This window comes from Dendropsophus ebraccatus, chromosome 2, assembly GCF_027789765.1.
Source record: "Dendropsophus ebraccatus isolate aDenEbr1 chromosome 2, aDenEbr1.pat, whole genome shotgun sequence".
Classification (NCBI taxonomy): Eukaryota; Metazoa; Chordata; class Amphibia; order Anura; family Hylidae; genus Dendropsophus; species Dendropsophus ebraccatus.
Window position 1 is genome coordinate 162317849 of NC_091455.1, and position 23891 is coordinate 162341739.

Sequence of the window (23891 nt, forward strand, 5' to 3'; positions counted from 1 at the left end):
TAACACGTGTCTCCTTGTACTAATAGCTATCGAACAATGTCAACAATTTGGAACATGAATTGCAGCCGACACATTCCCTTTACTCCTTTCCTTCAGTTGGATCATGTCATCTCATGGTGACCTCCTGAAAATTACACAAGTTTCTGTGCACTCAATAGGGTCATGATCTCAGGATGTTTAAAGGGTATGGGAAAAGAAGCTCCCATCATAGTTACTGATGTAGGTATTAAAGCTTTTGTTACACACTTAGGTTATTTTCCCACTACATAAATTCTTTATGGACGACCACCGTTTTAGTGGTAATGACGGGCATTTATGAGTAGATCATTATTTGTGGTCGTCATTAACAAAAGACAGCTGTCAAAAAGATGGCCATGATATCCTTTTGTTGAAACATAGCCTTACTCTAGGCTAGCATTAGCTTTAGGCTATATTCCCACAACGTCTCTTTTTGGCTGCACACAGTCTCTCAGCTTATTTAGGAGGGTATAGAAATAAAGATTATTCCACTATGCTTCTAGTAGGCATAGATGGTACTGGGACTAGCCACCCTTGTGATACTGTATTGATGCATTGATTGCTAGCAGTTAAGTATGTTTTTGCTCCAGTAATAAAATGTATGTACAGTATGCTTTTTTTTGTTTGTGTTTTTGCAGGGAGCTGTGCCATTCCTTGTTGCTGCCACATCTGGCACTACAGTGTTAGGAGCATTTGATCCTTTAGATGACATTGCACACATCTGCGAGAAGCATAAACTTTGGTTCCATGTAGATGTAAGTTGCTCAAAAATTGTTTGTTTGTTTGTTACAAAATTTAATATAGTGCATCAAAATATTCTGATGTAAAAATAAAAAACAGTGGAACAAACAGCAATATCATGCAGTGGCCATTCCATTGATAGGCCAATCATATAATTTCTGGACCAGCTGACTTCTATGAAACTAGCAGCCCCTCTTCATTTTAGCTTCGGTGTGTGTGTGTGTGTGTGTGTGTGTGTGTTTGTGGGCGGGGTGCACAACTATTTTAAAGTTAATTCTGTTAAGGATTATCACACATTATTTACCATGCATTTTATCTGCCATATACATTAAAAATCTACATAGCACCCATAGATAGTGTAAGACCCTGCCCCATAGAACTACATTACTTTCTATGACACTGAGTTTAACCCTGGCTACAGATGCTATTGAAACAGAGGAGGATGTTCTTTCTCCTAATACATAGTTATGAGCCGCCAGAGGCATGGGCTATTACCACTCTATACAGTTATTTACAAAATACTCAAATGCTCAACTTGAGTAACGAGCCCCAGTAAAAACAATGGGAGACTTGAGTATTTAACTCTCTGCTCTGTTGGTAGGGGGTGGAACAAAGAAAGTATACCTATCTGTCTTCACTATTGACGCCACTGCAGCTGCTGATTGGCTGAGTGGAGTACATTCAGCCAATTAGCAACAACGGCCCAAGCTTAGCTGTTAATTGATAGATTATCAGAGCTGTAAGTACATTTTCCCTGCTTCCCACCCCTTAGGTGGTTTAAAGTGTACCTGTCATAAAGAGACCTTCCGTCTCAGCGACAAGATCCTCTGCATTATCTTCTGGTTGCATTTCTGTAATGAATTGTGCTCAACAGCCTTTCAACAAGCTTTTTGTCATCAAATACTCGCTCAAGTATTAAGTACTTTTGAGTAGCCCAATACTCAAGCCAATACTTTATAAAGAAAAACTATGTGTATAGGGCTGCACTATAATTAATTTTCACCTGAATTACAGGTACACTTAAATATTGGGGCACATATTTTATTGACATTATTTATTAAAATGTATTTGTTTAATTGTGTATTATAGAGATGAGTTGAGATACTGTACAGATAGGTCACCATTTACACATACACACACACCATATTCAGGGAGTAAGACAACAGCACCACCAACTGCCTCCTGGGAGAAGTACAGCTGTTATTAAAGAAAGATCTAGAAAGTGGATAGCGCTATGTAAATGAGCTTTAGATAAAAACTCTGGAGTGACAGAAATTCAAGGTTAGCTGTGGAAGAGTCATCATCAGAGGGGATTACATGCTGTGAGGTATTGAGGAGATTACTAGGAGCCCGCTCACCAAGGACTGAGTTAGGCTCCTATCAGGCAAAGTGATTTTTCGCTTTCTCTGACTAACTATAAATGGAGGCAAACAAACACTTTTGCAAACAACCTGAAATCTTTTACCATAATACACAGAACGATAGTCGTTAGTTATGATTGTTTGTATGCTCTAGTATACAATCAATCATAATAATAAAGGATGGGTAAATACATTGAAAAATTTATGAATGATTAGCAAACAATTAACAATGATTTTATGGTAAGCTCAAAACATGCGATCAGCGATATACAAGGGAATTTTTATTAGTCGTTTGATCGTTTCCTGCATACACATGGAAAGATTATTGCTTAAATTAGACAATATAATGAGTTTTCGCATGGTAAACTTTTCGTGTAATAGGGCTCTTAGTGTGGCAGGAGGCTGCTAGTAATCCAGGAAGCTTATTTTTTCAGGAGAGGAAGCTTAATCAACTCTACACTGAAGGGCAAGTTATTGAAAGACCCTCTAAGAATTTTTTGGGATCTGTTCTATTATGGCCTAAGGCCCAGTAGTCCTCATTATTCATGAGAAGCAGAAAACTCCACCCACCAACTGCTGATTGGAAGTTATCTATCCATGCCGTGTATAGACAGTCAACTGTCAATCAGCAGCTGGAGGGTGGGGAAAGGGGTGTTGCAAGAATCCTATTCTCCTGCATATTAGGAGAACGACTGAACAAACTTATGTAAGTAATACATCTATCTGCAGTGCAGGTTCGGCAAGTTCGGTTATTACTGCCTACATGCCCCTGATCCCCCAGTGTCCCCTGCTGATTGCAGCTACCTCTACTTCCTGAATGAGATGACAAGCCACTGTCCCAACTCAGTCAATTATTGACTAAGTGGGCTGTCAATCTCGTCTCAGGACTGACAGTCCACACAGCCATTCATTAACTAAGACAACGCTGTCACTTTTATCTCAGGAGTCACAGCCCATTCAGCCAATCACTGACTGACTGAGACGAGACAGCACTGTGGCCAGTGATTGGCTGAGCAGACTGAGCCCATACAGCCAAAATCGTAAGAAATCTCGGTTCAGGAAGTTTGGTTCCCTTATCTCTAATTAATATGTATTTATTGTCATTATGTTTTTTATATTTTATGAATACTTATATACATTTTGTAGGCATCTTGGGGAGGATCAGCACTATTGTCTCGAAAGTATAGGAAACTGTTACATGGTATCAGCAGGTTTGTGCAGATTCCTTCTTCTAACATTACAAAAAAAATTATAAAAATCTGACTGAAAAGAACTGAATTTCATACCAGGAATATCTGTTTCTTACTAGGGCTGATTCAGTGGCATGGAATCCTCATAAAATGTTAATGGCCGGGATACAGTGCTGCGCCCTGCTGGTGAAAGATAATATGGTGAGTCTACTGTTAATATTTAAAAGGACCTTTCTTCAGGTCAATAGCTTTGTTTGTTTGCATTGAATAAATAAATAAAACTTGGAACACAAAACCTGTGATAAATTTGGTTTTGTTTTGCACATTATGCTAAAGAGACTAAATATTTCTACAAAATATTCACAGTAAATTATTAAAGGTGCAACTCTTGCCTCTGGGCCCTCTCACAATAGGAGAACACACGTCTGCCTGCTGCTCTTTCTGTAAATCCCTTAAAGGGGTTTTTCCAAATAAAAAAATAAAATACATTAAATTTTTTTGCAATGCATTCATTTGGCAAACTTCATTCATTGCAATGCATTCATTTGGCAAACATTTGCTTCTCCTGACATGCTGCTCTTTCCCTCCCACAGTTCACATCTCAGTGTCTAGGCCATATCATACAGTATTTTTACACTACATTTCTATACAGCAAGTCTATTGTTACATGTTCTTTTATGTTGTTACATTTTAAGGCTATGCTCACACTACATTTAACAGCGTCCAAAGCATAACAACGGATGTTGTTAATCTGCCGGCCGCCGGGCTGCATTCAGGACGTTCCTCAAGCAGATACCTCTTTATCGCCTACAGGAATGTACCTTTTTAACATTGACTTGCGGGCACCGTCGGGTGTGCCTGCAAATCAATTAGCCATTCACTTTAATGTAAAGTGTGGCCGCTGCTGCATTTTACATTGTGTGTACAGCTATTATTTCCAGCCGGAAATAAAAGGCAGGTACATTATTTTAACCATCGACTTCAGCGCAATTCCTCCCCTGCAGTAAGGAACGGCCACTAATTCCATTGCAATCAGTGTCTGTTCTTTACATAAAAAGAACATAGTTTGAACATAGCCTAAGGGTCTGTAAATGTGTTGTTTCCTTTAACTTCACTTTAACTTTCCTCATGATGTCAAGTCATCAAGTGACTCTCTGAAATTGCACTATTCAGAAACATGAATTGCATAAATCAACTTTCCAATTGTTTTGAAATGAAAGGTTTCATGCACGCATTTGTTTCCTTTATTGCCTATCATGATAGCGTTGTGTTAAATTAATTGTTTACTACCAGATGACAATTGCCTAGTTCTGTGCGACTCATATCTACATAATAAGCTCTTGTCTCACATCTCATTGTAAGGTACAGTACACCATGAAACCTTGTAATTTTCATCTGCCACATTGCCGCTCCATTCTCCTGTCAGAGTCCTTCAAAGTAATTTGGAGTCTTCAATGTTTACCTATCAGTTTGATTTGTTGTAATGAGATGAAATGTTTTTCTATTTTTTATTATTCTGGCACTTTCAACTTGTTATTTGCTAATGCAGAAAATAAATAGAATTGTCCATTAAAGCTAGTGGCTCACATCAAGCTTATTAAATTTTCTCATTTAGCAGCCTCCAAATACTGCACGTACTAAAGTAGTGTTACCTTGATTGCAGCACTTGACAGTTTGCTCTCCTCAATTCACATGGCAGCCGCCATATATTTAGCTGCTCTAGCAATCACATTGTGTATGGTTTCTTCAGCAAGCTGCAGTTTTCTTCCTCCCCGGAACACATTTAGCTTTGTTATGCCTTGATATATTTGCTCTTAAGCTGCACTGACACCAAGCAGGCTGACTGCTCATTAGGCGTACTATCGTTTCAAGAGAGCGAGAAAGCTGCAGATGGTGGCTAACATTACAGCATGAGGAACCAAGCAGGATTATGACGAACGGCAATATCTGGTAGCTTCTACAGCTTTGTTAGCCAATCTTGCCCTTGTCTTTAGGTAAGGAGTGCAATCACTCTTGGAAAGTTGTACTGAGATTTAGATAGATTGAACTGTTTATTTGTGACATGGTTCGCTGCCTGACTAAAATGCTAGGCTCCAGGTTTACTGCTGTCTATGCCGCCACTTCAAAGTGTAAAAGAAAACAGAGCATTCAGAAAACTCCTTTCAGATATCCCAATTCCAATATTTCCCTTATTTATTTGGGAGTTTGCTCCTGCACAGTAATCTTACATTTTCATTTTCGAGTCTCTCTATAAATCTACAACTTGCCTTTCAGCACCTGCTCAATATTAATATGTATGTGTAGCAGGAGCATGGATTTCTTCATTCAGATATATGGGCAGTAGCAGAAATTTATAAAAAAAAAAAAAAAAAAAAAAACTCCTAGGTATTAATTTACCCTTTAAGTTTAGCAAAGGGTATTTCCGCTCCCCATGTATGTCAACTCACAAGCCTCCTGCGTAAAGTGCTGGTATTGGAAACGCAGGGATCCTCACCCACAGACAACTGGGCCTTAAAACAAGTGTAAAGAATTAAAAATTCCATCAGCATTCAATAAAATCTAAAAATCAAAATTAAGTTAAGAGCATAAAAAAACTGTACAAAAATTAACGCATGATCTCCATACTGCTAGATGCATGTAGGCCTGCGGTAGGACTTGTTTACAGTTGTGAACAAGATTTTTGCATTTTGCAGCTGGAATTTTTTCTTCTTTACAATTAACCCTTATTGTGGTGGTCTTTCCATTTTTTATATTGTTATTCCCATTTAGGCATCAAACTGGTAGACTCCTGCTGCTTGGAGGAATTTTTCTGTTAGCTTTAAAGTTGCCATACCATACTAAGGGGTATTCTGGATACCATACTAAGGGGTATTCTGGGGGAATGATTTTATTTTGTTGTCAATAATTTGCTAATGCAGGTAATAGAAGAAGAAGAAAAAAATCTTGTAATTTCCCTCCTCAATCCCTTGCCACTACAATTATTATGTGCTAGTCTCACCGTGCAGCACTTCTAGGGTTGGGGTTGAGACATGTTTTCTGTATATATAACAGCGTTTTCTGAGCTCATCTCTTCTAGTCAGGTGCCCTGAAATCTCTGTATTGAGTGCTTTCTCAGTCCCTCCTCACATCTCTGATTGACAGCTCTAGGGTCTCCTAGTTGGATGTCAGATTTGTCAACAGACTCTGATAGGATGGGCAGGGAAACCTCACTATGCACCTAACCATAAGAGCTGGCCTCCTATATGCTTGCAATGGCCAGGACATTACTCAATGACCAGTGGCCAACATATTAATCAGTGGTTTTTTAATTTGTGTAAGTTGTAAGATTGGAACAGCAGGTTGTTGCTGGGGGAGATTCACACAACTTGTTATTGCAGTTATTGCATTTTTTTATTAATTTTCTTTTATTTAAAGCTAAAACTTGATTCAAATATCTCAGAAATATAAAGGAATACTGCTTCTTTGTTCTGATTTTGCCTCTAAAACTATGTGAATTCACCCTTAAAGGTCCCTGCTGACCTCTGTATATGGCTGTCAGCAGATGGCTTAAAGCTGCTGACAGATTCTATTAAAGGAGTATTTAAAGTGGTGTTACCATTTCAGCTTGTTAGCTGTCATCTATAGGATGGGGGATAACAAGCTGATGGCAAGGAGTCTGAACAGCAGGGCACAAACTGATCCTGAGAATGGGGATGCAATTGACCTGCAATGAGTGGAGCTCTCTATTCAGTGCGGGGTAACTGCATCCAGGTACATGGGATCAGTGGCAGTCTCAGCAGTCAAACCAGCCTAACCTTTGGATAGGGAATAACAAGCTCAGATGGGGTTACCCTTTTAAGCAATATATCAAAAACAGTTTAAGGCTGGATTCACACTACCTATATTTCAGTCAGTATTGTGGTCCTCATATTGCAACCAAAACCAGGAGTGGATTAAAAACACAGAAAGGCTCTGTCCACACAATGTTGAAATTGAGTGGATGGCCGCCATATAACGGTAAAGAACTGCCATTATTTCAATATAACAGCCATTGTTTTACAATAACAGCAAATATTTGCCATTAAATGGCGACCATTCACTCAATTACAACATTGTGTGAACAGAGCCTCTCTTGTTTTCAATCCACTCCTGGTTTTGGTTGCAATATGAGGACCACAATACTGACTGAAATATACGTAGTGTGAACCCACCCTCAAAGGGAAAATAAGATAAGTATCTTTCTATCCTATTTTATTTTCAACTAATATTTTTTAGTATATTGTAATTGTCTGAATTCCAATACATTTTGTGTAGTCAGTCAAAACAAGGTATTAGGGCACATGCAGCCAATAATAACAAGTTTTAACGGCTGCACTAACAATCAAGCGATTTGTCGTGCAGCCCAGTCAATAAATTGCTTGACTCTTCTAAAGGTTCTACAAATGTGTTCTGATCACAGGGATTGGTGCTTTCTATTTTGAGCCCAAGACCCAGTGTGAAAGGGTCTTCAGTTAATCATACAGCAGAATAAATCCAAATATCCCACACCAAAGTATGAAACAAACACTATTAGTTTTCTAATCCAAAGGATAAGATAATACTATTAATAATTCATCTCATTGATGGTCACAAACATATCATAAATAACATTACCTGGCGCAGACATGACACAACCTCTTGGAATCCCATGTATTCAGCAACACCTTGATTCATGTTTCACCTCTTCAATAGGGGAGCTTATGTAAAAGTGCTAGCTTATACCGTGCATAACTTTTGTGGCGCTGTGGTCATGTGTGTCCAAGTCTCACAGTTCAGTGACTTTTCAGTAAAAATAATAATGTATACTGTATGCATCTTTGAAGCAACTGTATCCATATGCTAAAAATGAGATGAGAGACAGCACATCGAAGGAAAATCAGTGGTATTTTAATGACACACCAGTGTGCGAAGTTTCAGCTATGTAAGCCTTTCTCAAGAAGTGGTATCACTGCTTGAGAAAGGCTTACATAGCCGCAACGTCGTACACTGGTGTGTCATTAAAATACCACACATTTTCCATGGATGTGCTGTTTCTCATCTCATTTTTGGATTTGCTACCACCCCTGGGCCGGAGTGGTGAGACGGGCACCCGCCTCATTCTATTTTTTGGTTTGTGCTGTTGTGAACTGTTTTTTGTATCTATATGCTGGCATATGGAAATTATGTACTAGTTTAATATAGATAAAAATTAGGTCTGTAACCTCTATGGACATGAATTTCTTACTTTTTGTTTTATTTTTATGTATTTTTTTACTTTGTATTTGTTCAGAGTAGAAGGTTCCAATGAATGAAATGAAAAGTTTTTTTATATTGCTATGAAAAATTCTGAAGAACAAAAGATTAGAATTCATTCTGCAGAGTTGTGACATCAGTGCCTAGACCTCATACCTACTGCAAACCAGTGCATGGATTCAATAAATTCCTTTTAATCCAGAAGAGTCAGGAGTAGCACAAGATGAAGCTTTTTGTTTTGCCTAAGGTCTCTTCATCAAATAGGACATACAGAACAGTGTGTCAAGGGGCTTTCTAATGTATTAATGTAAAAAATATTTGTATGGACAAACACACTATACAAAATGTTTACCCACAGTACCTGTGGATTATTGGATAAAGTAACAGCTTAGCCGCTGTTGTAATGTTTGATTTCAAAGCCTAACATACTGTAGATGCTTTTTCTCTGTGTTATTATTATTAGGAAGCGTCTGCTTCCATTGCTTAGTGCTGTGTTGTTCTTAGATTTGTGTGAGTGAATGACACGCTGAAATATTACTTCCCACACAGAGAAGAAGTGTATAAATCATTTTGTAGACTAATATGATATACAGCTCCCTCTAGCAAGGTGACCGCCACATTACCCTGAAACTTAAGCATAAAGAAAGTGGTTATCACGTAGGCACAAATATTATTAGGCACAATATTATTACGATATAATAATAAAAAAGAGACAGCATTATGTACACATTAGATTGTGCAAAATGTGAAAATGCACTAAAAGGCTATGTTAACATGTTTATTTTCTCAAAAGTATGAACGCTAATTGCAATGAAATCAGCATCCGTTCTTTCCTGCAGGGGTGGCATTGCATTGAATTTAATGCAATGCCGCCCGCTGTGTCCCCACCTTGTTATTTTAAAGAACGGGCGTTAAAATAATGAACAAGCCTATTATTTCCGGAAGCTGTTCACACAATGTAAAATACGGCCGTGGTGGCCGTACTTTCTTGTTCACTTAGAAATCGTCTTCTTGTTCACTTAGAAATCGTTCAAGATTTCAATTCATTGCAATTTAATAACTTAAATCTGCAGCGTGCTTAGAATCCACAGTCTGTTGTTTTACACTATACTTTGTCACTGAAGTTCAGTTCAAATTTAATAGCCAAAATTCTGCTATGATTACTTTACTTAGAAATCCAATGATAGAGTAAGGGCCCTATTACATGAAATGACCCTATCCGGCCAATTATCGCTCCATGTAATAAACACAATGATCAGCTGATCACAACGATCATCGGCTAATCGTTGATATAGGTTTGGACCTATAATTGTCGGGCGCCAACCGCACATCGAAACGTGTAATAGCTGTGAGCAGCTGCCGGCTGACAATTTCAAAACTCTATACATTACCTATCCATGCTGCAGGGCTCCTCCTGCGCTTTGCTTCTCCCAGGGCCCCACGCGCTGCAGCTTTAGAGCGGCCTGTTTGAGCTGACAGGCCACTCAGCCAATCACTGGCTGGGACCGCCACGGCAAGTGATTGGCTGAGCGGCCTGACAGCTCAAACAGGCCGCTCTAAAGCTGCAGCGCGCGGGACCCTGGGAGAAGCAAAGCGCAAGAGGAGCCCTGCAGCATGGATAGGTAATGTATAGAGTTTAAGCAAGGGCTGCAAGGACATCGGTAACGATGTCCATGCAGCCCCCTGTTACACGATTATCAGGCTGTATAATAGGCCCAGTAAACAAGCGCCGACCTAGCAGATCAGCGCTTGTTTACAGTTATTATCGGGCCCCCACGGGCCCGTGTAATGCTACCCTAGGCTATGTACTATTACCAGCACAATGTCTTGGTATAGCAAGGAGGAGTATATGATGTGTTGTGCTGTGATTGGCTGGAGAAGCTCTGCTCCAACAAATGGAGAGAATGAGAAATAGCTGTCAGTCCTTTTAAGTTTTAAAACAATCAAAAGTCCATTTTCTTGGGGGGAAGGGGGGGGGGCAGCTGTCAGTGTGGTGCTGAGTTATTTTAGTTTTAAGAGTAGGGTTTTCAGATTGCTCTTAATGGTCATTATGGTGAGTGAGAGCTGGATATGTGACAGTAATCAGTTTCAGAGTATGAGGGAAACTTGCAAAACAAGATTGGAGGAGCTATGAATAAGGTATTGTGTGAGGTATGAATAAGGGGGAGCACAAACGGATGTCATGGGAGGATCACATGTTGTGTGAGGGACGGTAATGGGATATCGGACAGTGAAGGGATTGGCAGAGGGGACAGGCAGAGACAAATTGAGGGGAGAGGTAAAAAGGTTGGGTAGCAGAGTTGAGGATAGACTGGAGAGGAGCAATGGTTGTTAGATGGAAGGCCAGAGAGGAGGATTCTGCAGTATTTCAAGCATAAGATAATGAGGGTATGTATCAGGAGTTTTGTTGAGTAATATTTGAGAAAAGAGCAAACAAATGATTAACCCCTTGCCTCCGCAGCCTGTTTTGGCCTTAATGCCCAGGGCCTATTTTTCAAATCTGACCTGTCTCTCTTTATGTAGTTATAACTTTGCGGTGCTTTTAACTATTATTTTGAGATTGTTTTATATTCCTCTTTATGTTTGTGGTATACTTTGGTTGATACACTCAGTAGTTTTTTTTTAAAAACACAACATTTGCGCAAAAATTAGAAAAATTTACAATCCTTTATATTCAAAAGTCTCTTTTCCTAAGAAAGATGGTCATGTCACATGAACTAATTATTACTGCAACATCTACAACATGTCTGCTTTATGGTGACGACATTTGGTGAACGTCCTTTTACTTGTTAGGATGTTAGCGGGCTTTGACAACTCTCATTGTCGCTCTTATTCATTCCCGTCTAGATTACTGCAATTCCTTACTAATTGGCCTTCCTTCCTCTAAACTCTCCTCTCTCCAGTCCATTGTTAATACAGCGGCCAGGCTCATCTCCATGTCCAGCCGCTTTACAGATGCCTCCCCACTGCGCCAGTCACTACATTGGCTCCCTATTAAACACAGGATTCAATACAAACTCCTCCTGCTCACCCATAAAGCTCTCCACAGTGCTGCACCTCCCTATATCTCCTCCCTCATCTCTGTCTACCGCCCTACCCATGCCTTACGCTCCTCTAACGACTTAAGGCTAACATCCACCTTAATCCGCACCTCTCACTTCCGTCTCCAGGACTTTACCCGAGCTGCACCAGTTCTATGGAATGCATTACCCAAGACTGTCAGACTTACCTCTAATACACAAAGCTTCAAACGTGCCCTCAAAACTCATCTGTTCAAGCAGGCTTACCAGGTTCCCTAATTTTGACTGCTACCCTAAAAGCCAACCCCCCCTCCGACCCCCCCCCCCACACACACACACACCAAGCATTTAAGCACTTAGACCTGTGCATGCATGGATTGGCCGGTGACAGGCTCACCCACCCTTACTTGCACTGCCTTATTTATAAAGATGGCTGGACCACAAGAACAATGATGCACTTTGCCGCTCTGCCATTTTGTCTCGCACCCCCTCCTGATAGTGTGTAAGCTCATGCATGCGAGCAGGGACCTCACTCCTCATGTATGGATAATTATATGTATATCTCTGTAATGTCTGATTTCTGTCTATGTATGTACCCCCAGAATTGTAAAGTGCTGCGGAATCTGTTGGCGCTATATAAATAAAAATTATTATTATTATTATTTGAAATTTTGCAGCGATTTTTCAAATTTTCAGGAAAATGTCAAATTCTGATTTTATTAGGACTAGTTCAGTTCTGAAGTGGATTTGTGGGGCCTGTATGTTAGTTACCCCCATAAATCCCTCCACTGTAAAAACTGCACCCCTCAAAGTATTCAAAGTAGCATTTCATAAGTGCATTAACCCTTTAGGTGTTTCGCAGAGATTTAAGCAAGTTGGAGGAGAAATTTTAAATTTTCATTATTTTGGCAGATATCCCATTTTAATCCATTTTTTCCTCTAACACAGCAAATACTAACTGAGAAATGGAACTCACTATTCATTCCACTTATTCCAGTGTTTCTAGAAATCTCCCATATGTGACCGCAGTGCGTCACCTGACTCAGGCCGCAGACATGACAGAGACCTGGCGAATTTTGGGGCCTTTTTTATTTCAGTTTTTCTTAGCCTTTATACCATGTCACCGAGGCCTTGCGGTGCCAAAATATTTGTGTAAGACAAGTTGACGTTTCCATCGATACCATTCTGGGGGACGTGTGATACCCTAATCAATATTTGTTTAATTTTTAATGAGGTGGTACGAATAAAAAACACAATTTAGCAGCTGTATTTCACCATTTTTTTGTACGCCATTAACTATACCTCACATATGACATGTTATCTTTATTCGTCAGGTCGGTACGATTACAGTGATATCCATGTTATATTTTATGACATTTATGCTATAAATACTGTTTGTGTCTTGCATATTGTAACAGCGTTAATAGGTTTTTTTTTTTGCAAATGGAGTTATGTAGGGGATTTTATTTTGCGGCATAAGCTGACATATTTAATGGTACTCCTTTTTGGTACATATGTTGTTTTGATAGCTTTTTTTCTATATTTTATAGGGGGTGGGATTAACAAAAAATTGTCATTTTGATTAGGTTTTTGTTTATTTTTTTTACAGTGTTCATCGGGTGGGATAATTGATGTAACGGGTTAATAGACGGGGTCATTACGAATGCGGCGATACCAAATATATGTATCTTATTTATAGGGGATCATTTATAAAGGGGGATGGGGAATGCGTATATTTATTTATATTTATTTATATTTATTTACTTAATTTAATTAATTAATTATTTATTTATTCAATTATTTATTTATGTATTTATTTATTTGTGTGTGATCGGTGTCTGATCGGTGCTGTACTGCATTATATAGTGAATGGGCTGTCAGTGTTACACACTGACAGGTCATTCTAACGATCCGGTCCGTGGACCTGATCGTCACTAGCCATAGTAACCCAGACGCACTGGGTGGCGTCTGGGTTAATATGTTAACCCGGGGTGGAGGCGCGGCTCTGAGATCCGGCTTGCTGGAAGCCCCGGGGGGGGGGGGGGGAGCTCCCGGCGGGGGGGATTGGGTTGAAATCTCCGGGGGCGGGGGTGGCGCTCTAAGCCCTGAGTGGAAGGCTGGAGGCACGGGGAGGATGGGGGAAGTGGGGTGAGCTGCATGGGGGGCCTGGGGAGGACATCAGTAGTGGCGGCAGGAGGAGGCAATGTGCCGCAGCTTCCTCCTGCGCCCGATCGGCGAGGGAGACAGCAGATCTCCTCATAGACGCTTCGGTCACAACAACCGCGGCGCCTATGGGGTTAACTGTCCAGGGGGGAACACAGCTCCCCTCCGGGCAGTGGCAGCAGGGGGAGGCTGTGTGACACAGCCTCCTCCTGCTTCCCGATCTCTGATAGTGACAGTGGGGGGAGGCAGAGAAGGCAGGGACGTCATGATGCGTTCTGGCACTGCTTTTCATGATGTCCCTGGACGTCATATTGGGGGGGTTAAACACATATAAATACTATAAACAAAAATACAATTTTATTAATGCCAAACTAACACACAAAACACAATGCAAATGCTAAGATATGTTGTTAATATAGATATTGTGATTTTAGAATTTTGAAACTGCTATAGAAAAAATAGGGTAATAAGGTGACCTTAGAGGGACAGACCCTATTCTGTATACTGACCTCTCCTGGAATAATACTGAGGGCCCTATTCCACCGGACGATTATCGTTCAGATTATATCGTTAAATCGTTCGAATCTAAACGATAATCGTTCGGTTGAAATGCAGTAACGATTAACGACCGAACGAGAAATCGTTGATTGCTTTATAAGACCTGGACCTATTTTTATCGTTGCTCGTTCGCAAAACGTTCGTAAATTGTTCGCATTGAATAAGACATCGTTCGGTCGTTCGCAATAGATACGAACGCAATAGCGAATAAATAGCGAAGAAGAAACGATCGCAAATACGATCATAAGTAACGATTATCGTTCCATGGAAATGAGTGAACGTTTTCAGGTCTTTCGCAATAGCGGTCGTTTGAGATCGTTAATCGTTAACGATTATGCAAAACGATAATCGTCCGGTGGAATAGGGCCCTTATAAAGCGATCAACGATTTCTCGTTCGGTCGTTAATCGTTACTGCATTTCAACCGAACAATTATCGTTTAGATTCGAACGATTTAACGATAATCTGAACGATAATCGTCCGGTGGAATAGTATTAGCCCAGGATAGACCAGTGTACAGTGTAGGGCCCATCCCTCTTTGAAGTCAGTTTAGTGTGGTTGAATGGTACATACTAATTTATCATGTGTGCAGTTCTAATTATCTATTGATAAGGATGTACCACAAGAGTGCTGCCTGTCTGTTCCAAATTAACAGTTATAAAGTTTATAGCCCACACTAACACACTATAGCCACATTAACACACTAATGGCCAAGGTGGATCTTGTTTATTGAAAGATGTCAGCCAATATATATATATATATATATATATATATATATATATATATATATATATATATACTGTATCCTGGGAACATTTATTCTTCTAATTAGGCTTGTGTCAGCACTTCATAGGCTGAGGTATGAAAAAAGTTACTTTCATAGCAGTTGTGTTCAACTTATGTGAGCTTTCAGGAATGTAAACATCTCTATGTATTTGGAAGATTAGTGCCATATTGTAATGGCTTCACTAAATATACAGAATATGACATCCATAATAGACTACCTTTGAAGTCATTATATAAAACAGATGACCTTTATTGCTAAGTTAAAAGGCTAACAATGTGTTCCACTGTGTGTGTCTTCATCACTTTGGAGACAACCTATCTATAGCAGATAAGCTACCTCTTAATGGGCTTATACAAAGGAAGATCATAATAAAATTCCAGTCTATTCCTGTCTAAAATGTAATGTATAAAGATGGCTTTGCCTCTTCTTTGTTCATTGGCTTCAGGCTTTGGTTTCTTCTTAATTGTCTTAGAATGGAAAATCCACATATCTTAGCATTTGTAGTGTGCTGCTTTACTTTTCTGTTTTTGAGTCTGCATTTCAGCCTGTGCTGGCCAATTTATTTGTTTGTCTTAGATTAAAACTTTTTTGAATTTTCAAAGTCTATCCTAGGTTTAGAATGGCCTAGAAAGTGCTAATTGAGAATTTAGATCCAAAATGACAAGGTCAGGAATCCATTGGCCCATAAGTCATTGCAAGATTTAAAATAAATAAAGGTGCAAAAAATGTTAAATATATACATATACACATTTGTACACATACAGTATCCTATCCTATAGAAAGCATAGTAGATACTACATAGTATAGATACAAATACTGGATGACTTTACTTTCTTTAAAATCTTTTGTGTTTTTATCTTCTTTGGCTTTCAAACATAAAGCATCAAATTAGAGTTTTTTAGACAATATTAATATTCAAAAGTTGACTCAAATCCAAATATTTACATTATTCTCTATCTTAGTTGTATAATTTTGTTTTCAGTGGAACAAAATCGTAAGCAAATTTGAAATGCAGGCACATAATCTACTCTGCTGCCCTTGTCAATACATACACTGACCTCTGCAAAAGTTAGTTAAGCTTGCTTCAAGAAATCTATTTCTCCAAAAGATGTGATTTGCTTCAGTAATCTCTCTACTTTCCCCAAAAATACCTGTCATACTTAGAAATTTTAGAAAACTGTCCAGTATATCGGGTTCTGTTTTTGTGCAACTCATTTATTGAATTCAGAATATATGTATAATGTAGAAGAGAATCTATTAACCCCACGGTTGTCATGACTGAATATTCTTGTACTGACAAGGAGAGAATCTTTTTACACTTAATATGGTAATTTGTGTTATTTTATTTGCACCATAAACTTTTTGGCAAAGTGCAATCCATAAAACTGGTACAGTACCCCGGCAATAGTTAAATGTCCAACGGCCATTCTGTAAGATAATTGTTTGTTGTAATCGCACATGTTAAAAGACCACAATCAACTGACATGCACATTGTTGGCTTAACGTGGTTTTTCGAAAAATCATGATCATGTCAGAGGTGGTCTGCTACAATTCTCTCCATGTAATAGGAGCAGCATCAGCAGACTGCCAATGACTTCAATCTAAGAATCATCTGGGCAGCCTCTCCCACTGCTCCCTGAGGCCCCTCCCGCTGCTCCACGCTCGCTGTCTGTGCATGTAATGGCACCGGCGGCGAGCAGGGAACGAGGTGGAAGTGAGCGTTGACCTGACAGACCTTTACTCCTCCTTATCGCTTCACTTCTGAACAGTCTTCTAAGTTGATTTATGATCAGATCAAAGACGTGGTCATAAATTAGTTTGGAAGAAAGTTCAGAAGAGGAGACATTATGGCTGCAGACTGATAAATCACAATAGGCTGATCCATTGCCATGGCAGTTCAGTATTTTGGTAGATCTGCTTTAACAGTCTGCCATAGGCAATCTGTACAAGCAGAACACAGATAAATGCACTATTGTCATAATTTCCTGCACTATTGTTATAGCATAAGACTAGTGAAAGTTTTTTTTTTACTGAAACCAGCAACTTAAAAGTATAAGTAATTATTATTATACTTGTGCAGAAAATAGTGTTTTACTTTTTTACTTTCATATCTATGAAACATTATATTGTTGTAATGAAAACTGCAGAATGGACCAAGATTTAGGCCATGTTTACATGGCATATAAGACCAGCCATTCTGTGACCTGGCCGTTCTGTCACAGAACGCCCGGTGTCAGAGAAGATCATCCCGGCCGGTACTGCATGAACTTCATTTCTGTTGAATTGGGATTCAGGCTCATCCATGTGTGCCTGCATCCCAATTTACCATTACACACAATAGAGTGTGCTGCCGTAGCGTTTTTCTTGCGGCCAGATGGTTTCCATTTATTCAAATACAACGTATGTTTTGTTGCAAATTGCGACAACAGCTGTTATTTATGCAAAACGTATGTTGTGTTAACATAGCCTTAAGCGGAATATATATATATATATATATATATATATATATTACAGTACAGACCAAAAGTTTGGACATACCTTCTCTTTCAAAGAGTTTTCTGTATTTTCATGACTATGGAAATTGTAGATTCACTCTGAAGGCATCAAAACTATGAATTAACACATGTGGTGTTGGATACTTTACAAAAACGTGTGAAATAACTGAAAATATGTCTTATATTCTAGGTTCTTTAAAGTAGCTACCTTTTGCTTTGATTACTGATTTGCACATTCTTGGCATTCTCTTGATGAGCTTCAAGAAGTAGTCACCTGAAATGGTTTTAACTTCACAGGTATGGCCTGTCAGGTGTAATAAGTGCGATTTCTTGCCCTATAAATGGTGTTGGGAACATCAGTTGTGTTGTGCAGAAGTCACGTGCATGCACAGCTGATAGTTCTACTGAATAGACTGTTAGATTTTTTATTATGGCAAGAAAAAAGCAGTAAAGAAAAACGAGTGGCCTTCATTACTGTAAGAAATTAAGGTCAGTCAGTCCGAAAAACTGGGAAAACTTTGAAAGTGTCCCCAAGTGCAGTTGCAAAAACCATCAAGCGCTACAAAGAAACTGGCTGACATGAGGACCGCCCCAGGAAAGGAAGAGCCAAAGTCACCTCTGCTGCGGAGGAGAAGTTCATCCGAGTCACCAGCCTCAGAAATCGCAGGTTACCAGCAGCTCAAATTAGAGACCAGGCCAATGCCTCACAGAGTTCTAGCAGCAGACACATCTCTACAACAACTGGTAAGAGGAGACTGTGTGCAGCAGCCTTTATGGTAAAAAAGCTGCTAGTAAACCACTGCTAAGGACAGGCAACAAGTGAAGATACTTGTTTGGGCTAAAGAACACAAGGAATGGACATTATACAAGTGGAAATCTCTGCTTTGGTCCGACGAGTCCAAATTTGAGATCTTTGGTTTCAACCACCTTGTCTTTGTGTGACGCAGAAAAGAGATGGACTCTACATGCCTGGTTCCCACCGTGAAGCATTGTGTAGGAGGTGTGATGGTGTGGGGGTGCTTTGCTGGTGACACTGTTGTGGATTTATTCAAAATTGAAGGCATACTGAACCAGCATGGCTACCACAGCATCTTGCAGCAGCATGCTATTCCATCCGGTTTGCGTTTAGTAGGACCATCATTCATTTTTTTAACAGAACAATGACCCCAAACAAATTTCCAGGCTGTGTAATGGCTATGTGACCAAGAAGAAGGAGAGTGACGTAGGCTACGAGATGGTTTGGGGTGAGCTGGACCGCAGAGTGAAGGCAAAAGGGCCAACAAGTGCTAAGCATCTCTGGAAACTCCTTCAAGACTGTTGGAAAACCATTTCAGGTGACTACCGCTCGAAGCTCATCAAGAGAATGCCAAGAGTGCAAAGCAGTAACTACAGCAAAAGGTAGCTACTTTGAAGAACTTAGAATATAAAACATAGTTTTAGTTGTTTCACACTTTTTTGTGTATATAATTCCACATGTGTTAATTCGTAGTTTTGATGCCTTTATTGTGAATCTACAATTTTCATGGTCATGAAAATACAGAAAACTCTTTAAATGAGAAGGTGTGTCCAAAATTTTGGTCTGTACTGTATATATATATATATATATATATATATATATATATATATATATATATTAGAAAATGTACCCGGCGCTGTCCGGGTATAAAGTGTCAGTGTGTTAATTAGATTTGTTCCAAGGTCACCCAGGTGGCAAATCTATGCCCTTGTTTTTTTTTGTTTAAGGATAATTCACCAGGAGCCCTATATATCCCTTTATACACTATATACCCCAACAGTTCTGCACTGTTTATGTAAATTGTAGCTAATGTACATTAGAAATAAATTAAAAACTTTAAACATCCTAAATACCTAATAGCCAAACTGAGATGTCATGTCATCAGACTGTATACAGAGTTTGGTTATATACAACATTGGCAGTGTTATATACAGCCTGGTTATAAACAACATTGGCAGTGTAATATACAGCCTGGTTATATACAACATTGGCAGTTTTATATACAGCCTGGTTGTATACAACATTAGTAGTGTTATGCTGAGCCTGGTTATATACAACATTGACAGTGTTAGTAAAGGTCCTGTATACCTGTAGTATAAAGCTGGTGGAGGTCATGTATACCTGTAGTGTATAGTTTGGGGGTCCTATATACTTGCAGTATAGAGTTGGTGGAGGTCCTGTATACCTGTAGTGTATAGTTTGGGGGTCCTGTATACCTGTAGTAAATAGTTGGTGGAGGTCCTGTATACCTGTAGTGTATAGTTCTGGGGTCCTGTATACCTGTAGTGTATAGTGTAGAAAACCTTATAATAATAAGTGCATACACAATCCTGCATCATCTCATCCAGTAATCTGACCCTCTTAGGCACTACCTTTCAGCCTTGGTGAGGACAACACAGAAGAGGTTTCAAAGTTTCTAATACTGTAACCCCCCCCCCCCTTGTAGGTAGCCCTCATATACTGTATACACTCCCTCCCTTCAGGTAGCCCCCATATTGTATACACTCCACCCCCGCAGGTTGCCCCCATACTGTATACACCCCCCACCCCTGCGGGTAGCCCCCATACTCTATTCATTCCCCCCACTTGCAGGTAACCCCCATACTCTGTACACGCCACCCCCCACCCCTTGAAGGTAGTCCCTATACTGTATACACTCCACCCCCGCAGGTATCCCCCATACGCTATACACTCCCCCCTTCTTGCAGGTTGCCCCCATAATGTATACACTCCACCCCCGCAGGTAGCCCCCATACTGTATACACTCCCCCTTCTTGCAGGTTGCCCCATACTGTATACACTCCACCCCCGCAGGTAGCCCCCATACTGTATACACTTCACCCCTGCAGCGTGCCCCCATACTGTAAACACTTCCCCCTTAGAGGTATCCCCTATACTGCATACACTCCCCCTGCAGGTATCCCCCATACTGTATACACTGCCCCCCTTGCAGATAGCCCCCATGCTGTATACACTCCCCCCTTCAGGTAGCCCTAATGCTGTACAAACTCCCCTCTGCATGTAGCCCTCATGCTGTATACACTCCCCCCTGCAGGTAGCCCCCATGCTGTATACACTTCCCCCAGTAGGTAGCCCCCATACTGTATAAACCCCCCACCACAGGTTGCCCCCCATACTGTATACACTCCCCCCTGCAGGTAGCCCTCATAGTTATATACTCCCCCCTTCAGGTAGCCCCCCATGCTGTATACACTCCCCCCTTCAAGTAGCCCCCATGCTGTATACACTCCCTCCTTTAGGTAGACCCCATGCTGTATACATTCCCTAACCCCACCACCCAGCAGGTAAGCCCCTTACTGTATACAATGTATATACACTGTACACTGTTAGGGTACAAACACACTGGGCAAATCTGCAGTGGGCCTCATCCTGCTGCGAGTTCGTCAGCAACCTGCCATGTTAACCCCCCGGCCGCCGGAGCGTATGCATCTCCTGCTCCTTGCTCCAGCTTGCCCCGAAGCAAGCCAGAGCGGGGAGCAGGTGATGTATACGCTCTGGTGGCCAGGGGGTTAACGGGGCGGGCTGCTGACGAACTTTCAGCGGAATGTGCATCCTGCTGTGAGTTTGTCTGCCATTGAGTGCACAGGGCAGGGATCCGCAGTGGATTCGCCCAGTGTGTTTGTACCCTTACTGTGATTATTTCTGTGGATCTGTTGTGAGGCAGCTGGCCCTAGAAATAAATCAGATTTCAGCTCCCTGTGAAAATGAAAGTAGTAATCCTATTGGTTGCTTAGGCCTCCAACTGCCGTTTCTGCTGGAAGCTCTCATTTCTATGGGGTGCTCTTCCCCCTCCCCTCCTGTACATCTGATAAGGACGGGACCTTCGCTCTAACCTGCCCAGGCACCCAATGTATCTGTGGGCCAAATTTGGGGTCAAATGGTTCAGGCGTTTGGAACGCCTGAACCATTTGGAACGTCTATAGAGGACAGACAGACAGACTTTCATTTTTATGATATATATATATATATATATATATATATATATACAAACACACACACACACACACAGTGGGCATGGTCTGCATAGTGGGGTCTACAGCACTGTACTCTGACCCAGGAAGTTTCTGTCACTGTCCTCCTGCACAACTCTGTGACTCTCACTTTCTTATTGGTCCATGTTTAACACACACCCCTTGCCCATTGGTGCAGTCCAGTCATGTGACCACACAGACTTTTGACCGAAGCCTTCTGTATTCTAGGCTGTTGTACTACGTAACTGCATCATTGCACTTACTATGCATTATACTTCACATGCTGATTGCTATACTGTACAGTAACTTATAATATCACATATTCAGCTGTTTATGTTTGTTTTATTTGTTTTACATGTTATTCCGAAAATAAAATAATTATTTTAGGGGTTTGGAACCAATTGTCTGTATTTCAATGATTTCTTTTTGAAAAATTTGTTTTGGTATGAGTGATTTGGATTACAAGCATGGTCCCGGAACAATTTTATACTAGTAATCTAAAGTAATCCAAATCCACATATATATGTGTGTATGTATAGAAATGGCTTAAAGTGACTCTGTACCCACAATCTGCCCTCCCCAAACCGCTTGTACCTTCAGATAGCTGCTTTTAATCTAAGATCTGTCCTGGGGTCCATTCGGCAAATGATGCCGTTATTGTCCTAAAAAACTAGTTTTAAACTTGCAGCCCTGTGTCAAATTGGCGTGGCCTCGAGTGTCTTTGCCCTTTCCTTGCACGGCCTCTCAGTCCCTCCTCCCCACCCTCCTCATCATTAGGAATGCCCCTGGCAGAATTTCTCCTATTCCTCACTTGTCTGAACACTGCACAGGTGCCTTAACGATCCAGCACATGTGCAGTGTTCACACAGGTGATGAATAGGAAATCCTGCCAGTGGCATTCCTAATGATGAAGAGGGCAGGGAGGAGGGGCGAAGAGGCGCTGTAAGCCTAATGCATAGACACTCTAGGCCACGCCAATCCAACACAGGGCTGCAAGTTTAAAAGTTGTTTTTTAGGACAATAACAGCACTACCTTCTGACCCCAGGACAGATCTTGGATTAAAAGCAGCTATCTGAAGGTACAAGTGGATTTGGGGGGTCAGATTGTGGGTACAGAGTCACTTTTACATGTTTGATGAAATCAGCCAATTTTTGTTTGAATGCACAATGTATCTAATAAACATAGCAGAGATTCAAGAGAGTTCTTGTGCATTCTGCTGTGACAGAGATGCCGACATCAATTTCTATCACAGCAGGGTACAACCAAGTCTGGGACTTATTTCACATTAGGATCATCTGTAATTTGTAGTCTATAGTCAGATGAGTAACACAATAATAGAAAAGAAGCTCTTATCTCTTACACAACTGGTCTAGAATCCTAACAGTAACATGTGATACCCTGTGTATACATTATGGAGGGAATTAATAACTGGTTTCTGATTTATTTTTTTTTTAAATCATAACATGGCATAAAACACTTAATGCTAATTCTTTATATTGTGGCAAGTACTGTATATTATAAATGTTCCATAATTTAATGTTTTATAGTATTTCTGAAGAGAATTTAGTTTAGTTTTTCTTGGTCTCAAGCTCACACACACATGGTTCACATTATGAATGTACCAATCAAGTCACAAATACATTGACTCCCTGTGAAAGTTGCACACCAACATACCTGTGCACAGACTGGCACTTACCCCATTTACTTCTATGGCCAGATCATAGTCAGCTAGTGATTACTAGCGGGCCAAATTGTGATGTTAACCTAATCTAGTTGTCAAGACAGGGAGGTGAGAACAAGTCAAGACAGTGTGCCCTTATTCTGAACCCACCCAGTGTCCCTACCTACTTGCCTCAATCGGCCATAGGTAGCCGTGGACAACCACAAAGACGTTCCCTGTACTAGATACGTGCAACACAGAACAAGGCAGACAGACAGGCACGATAAAGAGGAGTCAGGGAGCCAAGTCAGAACCAAACAGGCAACACAGTACAAAGTTGGAGATCAAACGGATAGTCAAAGGTCAGGCGGAAGATCAGGAAACAGGTAAATGGAGCAGAGGAGTTAGGTACGTGGATTGCAGGAATAGACAGGGCGAGCTGGGATAAGGGGATAAACCTTAGAGGGGTTGTCCAGCAAAAATATTTTTCTTTCAAATCAACTGGTGCCAGAAAGTTATGTAGATTTGTAATTTACTTCTATTAAAAAATCTATAGTCTTCCCATACTTATTAGCTCTAGGATTCATAGAAAAACGTGACAAGAGTTCCTGTTTTGGCCAGAGATGTCACCAGAGAGCAC

At 40.5% G+C, this 23891-nt stretch overlaps 1 protein-coding gene across 4 annotated transcripts in view; it reads left to right on the forward strand.

Moving 5' to 3' along the window:
- Positions 1-23891, forward strand: part of GADL1 (glutamate decarboxylase like 1) — a 195041-nt gene that overhangs the window by 96571 nt on the left and 74579 nt on the right. For all 4 annotated transcript variants that reach the window (XM_069960402.1, XM_069960401.1, XM_069960403.1 and 1 more), the window contains 3 exons: positions 657-773; positions 3267-3331; positions 3430-3511. In XM_069960402.1, coding sequence (XP_069816503.1) covers positions 657-773; positions 3267-3331; positions 3430-3511 — 264 coding nt within the window. The remainder of the gene's footprint in view (positions 1-656; positions 774-3266; positions 3332-3429; positions 3512-23891) is intronic.